This window comes from Scylla paramamosain, chromosome 40 (genome assembly GCF_035594125.1).
Source record: "Scylla paramamosain isolate STU-SP2022 chromosome 40, ASM3559412v1, whole genome shotgun sequence".
NCBI classification, from domain to species: domain Eukaryota; kingdom Metazoa; phylum Arthropoda; class Malacostraca; order Decapoda; family Portunidae; genus Scylla; species Scylla paramamosain.
The window spans coordinates 5985501-5993992 of NC_087190.1; the positions used below are offsets into that span (position 1 = coordinate 5985501).

The window sequence follows — 8492 nt, forward strand, 5'->3', positions numbered from 1 at the left end:
GTGGACTTCCGCAACAAGAAGATGGCGAGCTTCGACGTGAAGTCCTTATTCACCAACGTCCCCGTGGAAGGAGCGATAGAAGCGGTAAAAAGGGCATCTGGAGACATCAACGAAGAAAATTTACCGATCCCGAGGGAGGACTACATCAATCTTGTTGAGCTTTGTGTTAAATTTGGTGCCTTCACTTTCAAGGGACAAGAGTACTCACAACATAAGGGACTGGCCATGGGATCCCCTCTAAGTGCTGTTATGGCATGTTTGTATATGGAAACACTAGAGACTGATAACTTCATAAGAATAATGAGTAGAGGCTCAACATGGCTTAGGTATGTTGATGATGTGGTAGTTATAGTCCCAAAGGGCACGAATATATATAATAAGTTAACATTGCTAAAGTCCATAAGGATATCCAATTTACGGTGGAAGAGGAACAAGACAATAGATTACCTTTCCTAGATACGGTAATCTGGAGGGAAGAAGGAGTCAGTTTTTCTGTTTACAGAAAACCCACCAATAAGGACGATTTCATTCACTACCTTTCAGCCCACAGCAAGAGGGTCAAATCTGGTGTGATTATTGGTTTTTACTTAAGAGCGTTCAGAATTTGCAGCAACAACTTCCTAGAGCAAGTAATACGATATTATCATATCAACTTTCAAAAAGCTGGGTTATCCTGAAGGGCTCCTTGTTAGGCTTAAGAATAAGGCAAAGAAAATAACAAGTGAAAACAGAGAATAAAGATCCCTGTACAACTAGCGAAAGAGAGAAGTATATATGTGTACCAAATTCGGACAAGGCTTCCATAATTAATAAATATTTGTCTAAAACAGGATTAAAAATAGCAACATTAGCGGGAGAGAAAATTGGTGAGCTAACGAGGACTAAAAAGACCGGACTTGTTAATAATAACAGCGTAGTGTACAGCATACCATGCAAAGGCTGTACAAAGCAATACATAGGAGAAACAGGCAGGGGACTTAAAACAAGAATAACAGAGCATAGGAGAGATGTTTTAAAACACAATACATCAAACTCCCTTGTATTGCACATAGAAAAATGTAAACACCTACCAAAATGGGAAGAGGCTAAAGAAATTAAAGTTAGATTGAAGAAAAGAATGAGAAAAGCTATAGAGGCAGCCCTCATAACAACTAGGGAAGTCATTAACCACAGAGAAGGTTTAATCAGGTGGGCGGGTAATTCCGCCAGATTGGCCCTCAGGTCAGGTACAAGGAAAATCCCTAGTAAAGGCTCGTCACGTTGGCGGATAATGCCACCTGACTAGGAAAATAAATATTAGGTGAGGTACACGCCAGGATGGCAATACTCTGTACGAATGTCAAATGAAAAAATTTTGTATGTTGTTATAAATAGTGTGTTTTCACTCATGTAAATCAGTCTCTCTGAGGATGGCTATTCAGCAGAAACATTAGAGATTAAAAGAATCCTAACTCCTCCCTGGGTTTTTATCCCCCTTCCTAAACCCAAATATATATATATATATATATATATATATATATATATATATATATATATATATATATATATATATATATATATATATATATATATATATATATATATATATATATATATTTGGCTGAATATATATATATTTAGACTGAATGGTGAAAAGTTGGAGAGTGAAAACATTTAAGTACTTGGGATCGATGGTAGACGAGACAGGGGAAATGGAAAAAGAAGTGAACTTTCGGATTCAGTGTGGCTGGAACAATTGGCGGCAAGTTTCGGGTGTGATATGCGATAGAAGGGTACCAGTAAGAGTGAAGGGCAAAGTCCACAAAGCAGTCGTTAGACCTGCTTTGATGTATGGGCTAGAAGCAGCACCTTTGAAGAAGATTGAAGAGAGGAAGATGGATGTAGCGGAGATGAAGATGTTGAGATGGATGGTGGGAGTCAACAGAACAGACCGAATTAGGAATAAGTACATAAGAGGAACGGTGAAAGTAGTTGAAGTCTCCAAGAAGATCCAGGAGTCAAGGTTGAGGTGGTATGGACACTTGAGAAGAAGAGTTGGCGAAGACCACGTAGGAAGGGAGATCATGGAAATGGAGGTGGAGGGAGTTAGAAGAAGAGGACGGCCCAAAAGAAGATGGATTGACTGCATAAACGGAGATCTTGGGGAGAAGAATATAAATCCAGAGATGGCAAACAATAGAAATACGTGGAGAAGGCTCATTCACAACGGCGACCCCGAATAGGGAAAAGCTGGGAAGAAGAAGAAGAAGATATATATATATATATATATATATATATATATATATATATATATATATATATATATATATATATATATATATATATATATATATTTATTTATTTATTTATTTTCAGATTTTTCGTTTATTTTTTTTTTTTTTCGTAGCTTTGCAATCTCTCTATAGTTTTGATAGATTTTCCGTAGCTTTTCTGATTTCTCTAGGTTTTTCAATATTTTTTTTCATTTTTTTTTTCGTTTCTCCATAGTTTAAAGATATTACTGTAGATTTTATTTTATTTTTTTTCTATGTGTTCAGATTTCTCAATTTTTTAAGACCCGTAGGTTTTGAAATTTTTCCGGTTTTCAGTTTTTTTTTTTTTTTTTTTTTTTTTTTTATAGATTTAGATATTCCATCTTTTTCAGATTTTTTTTTGTAACATTTTAAATCAACTGTGACTGATAACTGATGCGTGATGACTGATGACAGACAAGTTTACACTACTAATTAATGTCTGATAATTGATACTCGTAACTGATAAGTTTACATAGATAAACTAATGACTTTCTCTTGCCTCTTAGAATCTGGCGGTGATGCCTCCCATCAACCAGTTGTTCTCGGGTCCTGGACCAGAGCGGAGAGGTACACCCAAAACATCATAGAGGTGAGACACTTGGCTGACTGGCTGACTTTTTTTTTTTCTTTATATAAGAGAGGCACTGGCCAAGGGTAACAAAAAGAACGAAAGAAAAATTCACTGAGATGACACTCCATAAAGTAAGAATATTCCAAAACTGGAGAAAAAGTGTCTTGAACCCTCCCACTTCAAAGACTTCGTCATAGGGAGAGAGAAATACAGAAGCAGGCAGGAAGTTCCAGAGTTTGCCAGAGAGAAAAAAAAAAAAAACCGGCATGAATGATCGGGTATACTGGTTAACTCTTGCATTAGAAAGGTGGACAAAATAGGGATGAAAGCAGAAAGTCTTGCGTGGTAGAAGTTAGCAATAGCAACAACTGTTAGTAGCAGTGGTAGTATTGTCGTTAGCTAGTGAATATCTCTCTCTTTCTCTCTCTTAGGACGTAAACCACTTTGCGTCAGGCTGGATTGACTGGAATCTGGCGCTAGATCCTGCCGGGGGGCCTAACTGGGCTGGCAACGAGGTGGACGCTCCCATCATCATTAACCCGGTGAATATTTGTCGACACATATTTGCCAGTGATTGTATATTTATTTATTTTATCTTTTTTCTTTCAGGACAAAAACAAATTCTACAAGCAGCCATTTATTATCAATTTTATTTATATACATTTATTATTATTAATAATTTCATGAATTTATCCTTTATCTGTATCATTTTTTTTCTTTATGTAGGAAGGATACTGGCCAAGGGCAACAAAAATCTAATAAAAAAATGCCCACTGAAATGCCAGTCCCATAAAAGGGTCAAAGCAGTGGTCAAAAATTGGTGGATAAGTGTCTTGAAACCTCCCTCTTGAAGGAATTCAAGTCGTAGGAAGGTGGAAATACAGAAGCAGGCAGGGAGTTCCAGAGTTTACCAGAGAAAGGGATGAATGACTGAGAATACTGGTTAACTCTTGCGTTAGAGAGGTGGACAGAATAGGGGTGAGAGAAAGAAGAAAGTCTTGTGCAGCGAGGCCGTGGAAGGAGGGGAGGCATGCAGTTAGCAAGATCAGAAGAGCAGTTAGCATGAAAATAGCGGTAGAAGACAGCTAGATATGCAACATTGCGGCGGTGAGAGAGAGGCTGAAGACAGTCAGTTAGAGGAGAGGAGTTGATGAGACGAAAAGCTTTTGATTCCACCCTGTCTATAAGAGCAATATGAGTGGAACTCCCCCAGACATGTGAAGCATACTCCATACATGGACGGATAAGGCCCTTGTACAGAGTTAGCAGCTGGGGGGGTGAGAAAAACTGGCGGAGACGTCTCAGAACACCTAATTTCATAGAAGCTGTTTTAGCTAGAGATGAGATGTGAAGTTTCCAGTTCAGATTATAAGTAAAGGACAGACCGAGTATGTTCAGTGTAGAAGAGGGGGACAGTTGAGTGTCATTGAAGAAGAGGGGATAGTTGTCTGGAAGGTTGTGTCGAGTTGATAGATGGAGGAATTGAGTTTTTGAGGCATTGAACAATACCAAGTTTGCTCTGCCCCAATCAGAAATTTTAGAAAGATCAGAAGTCAGGCGTTCTGTGGCTTCCCTGCGTGATATGTTTACCTCCTGATATTAATGAATAATAAGAAGAGAGTGGGTGATAGGACAGAACCCTGAGGAACACCACTGTTAATAGATTTAGGAGAAGAACAGTGACCTTCTACCACAGCAGCAATAGAACGGTCAGAAAGGAAACTTGAGATGAAGTTACAGAGAGAAGGATAGAAACCGTAGGAGGGTAGTTTGGAAATCAAAGCTTTGTGCCAGACTCTATCAAAGGCTTTTGATATGTCCAAGGCAACAGCAAAAGTTTCACCAAAATCTCTAAAAGAGGATGACCAAGACTCAGTAAGGAAAGCCAGAAGATCACCAGTAGAGCGGCCTTGACGGAACCCATACTGGCGATCAGATAGAAGGTTGTGAAGTGATAGATGTTTAAGAATCTTCCTGTTGAGGATAGATTCAAAAACTTTAGATAAGCAGGAAATTAAAGCAATAGGACGGTAGTTTGAGGGATTAGAGCGATCACCCTTTTTAGGAACAGGTTGAATGTAGGCAAACTTCCAGCAAGAAGGAAAGGTACTCGTAGATGTTGACAGACAGAGCTGAAAGAGTTTGACTAGGCAAGGTGCAAGCACGGAGGCACAGTTTCGGAGAACAATAGGAGGGACCCCATCAGGTCCATAAGCCTTCCGAGGGTTTAGGCCAGCGAGGGCATGGAAAACATCATTGCGAAGAATTTTAATACGTGGCATGAAGTAGTCAGAGGGTGGAGCAGAGGGAGGAACAAGCCCAGAATCGTCCAAGGTAGAGTTTTTAGCAAAGGTTTGAGCAAAGAGTTCAGCTTTAGAAATAGATGTGATAGCAGTGGTGCCATCTCGTTGAAGTAGAGGAGGGAAAGAAGAAGCAAAGTTATTGGAGATATTTTTGGCTAGATGCCAGAAATCACGAGGGGAGTTAGATCTTGAAAGGTTTTGACATTTTCTGTTAATGAAGGAGTTTTTGGCTGGTTGGAGAACAGACTTGGCATGGTTCCGGGCAGAAATATAAAGTGCATGAGATACTGGTGATGGAAGGCTTAAGTACCTTTTGTGGGCCACCTCTCTATCATGTATAGCACGAGACCAAGCTGTGTTAAACCAAGGTTTAGAAGGTTTAGGACGAGAAAAAGAGTGAGGAATGTACGCCTCCATGCCAGACACTATCACCTCTGTTATGCGCTCAGCACACAAAGACGGGTCTCTGACACGGAAGCAGTAGTCATTCTAAGGAAAATCAGCAAAATAACTCCTCAGGTCCCCCCAACTAGCAGAGGCAAAACGCCAGAGGCACCTTCGCTTAGAGGGATCCTGAGGAGGGATTGGAGTGATAGGACAAGATAAAGATATGAGATTGTGATCGGAGGAGCCCAACGGAGAAGAAAGGGTGACAGCATAAGCAGAAGGATTAGAGGTCAGGAAAAGGTCAAGAATGTTGGGCGTATCTCCAAGACGGTCAGGAATACGAGTAGGGTGTTGCACCAATTGCTCTAGGTCATGGAGGATAGCAAAGTTGTAGGCTAGTTCACCAGGATGGTCAGTGAAGGGAGAGGAAAGCCAAAGCTGGTGGTGAACATTGAAGTCTCCAAGAATGGAGATCTCTGCAAAAGGGAAGAGGGTCAGAATGTGCTCCACTTTGGAAGTTAAGTAGTCAAAGAATTTCTTATAGTCAGAGGAGTTAGGTGAGAGGTATACAGCACAGAAAAATTTAGTATGAGAGTGACTCCGTAGTCGTAGCCAGATGGTGGAAAAATCGGAAGATTCAAGAGCGTGGGCACGAGAGCAGGTTAAGTCATTCCGCACATAAACGCAGCATCCAGCTTTGGATCGAAAATGAGGATAGAGAAAGTAGGAGGGAACAGAAAAGGGGCTACTGTCAGTTGCCTCAGACACCTGAGTTTCAGTGAGGAAAAGAAGATGAGGTTTAGAAGAGGAGAGGTGGTGTTCTACAGATTGAAAATTAGATCTTAGACCGCGAATGTTGCAGAAGTTAATGAAGAAAAAGTTGAGGGGGGTTTCAAGACACTTAGGGTCGTCGACAGAAAGGCAGTCCGACCTGGGGACATTTAAGGTCCCCTCCCCAGATGGGGACTCCGAGGCTGGTGTAGGAGTCGCCATGATTGATTGAAGGGTGTGTGTGTTATTAGGTGCTTGTAGTTTTGTGAGGAGGAAGAGAGTTGTCTTTAGAGGGCAGGCTGTGACTGCCCCCTTGTGCTGTGAGACACAAAGGGAAACGTTCAGTGAGGTCACAGCTGGGTTTAATGATAAGTTCACAGCACCCCCTGAACAGTGCTTTAGACCTCACTGGGAGAAATTATCGTTTCGGCAGGTGTCTACTGCCTCCTCCTGATATGGTTATTGTTTTTAACATTATTGGTGCCATTTATTTATTTTTTCGTCCAGGATAAAGACGAATTCTACAAACAGCTAATTATTGTAATTCCTTTACCTCTCCTTTTTTCTCTCCCATTCAGGAAAAAGACGAGTTCTACAAGCAGCCAATATTCTACGTGATGGGCCACTTTAGTAAGTTCGTGCCCGCGGGGAGCGTGTCTATTCCTTCCTGGGTCCGGGGAAGCACTGCTGGTCTGTTCCACACCGCCGCTTTCGTACATCCAGACGGTTATGTTGTACTTCAGCTCCTTAACAAGTACTGTTTATTTCTAGTAGTAGTAGTAGTAGTAGTAGTAGTAGGAGTGGTAGTAGTAATTATTATTATTATTATTATTATTATTATTATTATTATTAGTAGTAGTAGTAGTAGTAACAACGCTGTCAAGAGTTCTCCATTCTTCTTAATATTTTCTTCCTCTTTTTTTACATAAATTTCTCTCCACCTCTTCTCCTCTTTCTTAAACGAATTTATTCTTTTCCTTGACAATATTTCATTTCTTCTCTTCTTCTTTTCCTCCTTTTCCTTACACAGATTTCTATCTTCACCGCATGTTCTCTACCTCATTTTTCCAAGGCAAATTTTACTCTCCTCTCCCTCGTCTTTCTTTGTGACATTTCCTCTCTTTTCTTCTTCACTTCCACCTCTATCATAGACATATTTTCTCCCCCGTTCTTATCTTCCTCCTCTGTACTAGACAAAATTTAATTTTCTTTCTCCTCTTTCCTAGGCAGATTTCATTCTTTTCCTTTCTCCTAGACAAAAACATTTCCTCTCTTCTTTCCAAAACGAACTTTCACTCTCTTCGTTCTCTTTCCTCAACAAAATCTCTCTCTTCTTTCTCTTTCCTTAACAGAATCTCATCTCTTTCTCCACCTGCAGGAATGACACAGAGACGGAGGTGAGAGTGGAGTGGGAAGGAGGAGATTTCACCCTCTCCCTCGTCCCTCCTCGCTCTTTCCAGACTCTTCTTCTGCCCTGGGAAGGCGACACCACCCACGCCAAGAGAAAGTACTCCTTGCAAAGCCATCTTTTAAATAAATACTTGACAGAGTAAATTCTTGTTACTTTCAGTAAGGGTTATAGAAAATGTGCATTGTAATTTTTTGTAAACTCTGGAACTCCTTTGGTGTTTGTTCATCCTCCTACATACAACTTGGTGTGTTTCAAGAGGACAAACGCGGTACTTTCGTTGATTCGTCATAACTGAACTTCCTTCATCTCGAGTATTCTTTCAACATTGCTTGGCTCGTATTTCTGAAGCGCTTTGTTCTCTTACCACGACTATTTTCAAAGGTCACAAGGCTGAGTAGCCGGATTCTCAAGTGTCTCCTGTTAACAATGTAGGAATCTTGTTAATCTGTCACTAGAACCGTAAAAAAGCACACTTTAAAACGCTTTCCTATTTCGCCACAACTATTTTCCAATGCCACATAGATGATAAGTCGTGTTCTCAAGAAAGCTTATCCTGTTAATAATGTAGAAATCTTGTCAGCTTTTCACTAGGAGAATGGAAACATCCTTAAAAACGCTTTGCTCTCCACGTTTTTTTATATTTTTTTTAAGGCCGCAGATGGTTGGCTGGGTTCTCAAGTCCTTTTCGCCTTTTAATAATGTAAAAATCTTGTTCATAATAACATCAGAACATAAGAAAACAAGGGAAGCTGCAA

General features: G+C 40.3%; 1 protein-coding gene across 2 annotated transcripts in view; it reads left to right on the top strand.

Annotated features, from left to right (window-relative positions):
* The window catches only part of LOC135092762 (lysosomal acid glucosylceramidase-like), a 55905-nt gene extending 47958 nt beyond the window's left edge, over positions 1-7947 (top strand). Inside the window, exons 9-12 of one of the 2 annotated variants that reach the window (XM_063991447.1) lie at positions 2801-2883; positions 3297-3407; positions 6905-7080; positions 7705-7947. In XM_063991447.1, the coding sequence (XP_063847517.1) occupies positions 2801-2883; positions 3297-3407; positions 6905-7080; positions 7705-7879 (545 nt within the window). In that variant the 3' untranslated portion in view covers positions 7880-7947. The remainder of the gene's footprint in view (positions 1-2800; positions 2884-3296; positions 3408-6904; positions 7081-7704) is intronic. The other variant, XM_063991448.1, reaches the window with a different exon arrangement.
* The last annotated feature ends 545 nt before the right edge of the window (positions 7948-8492 follow it).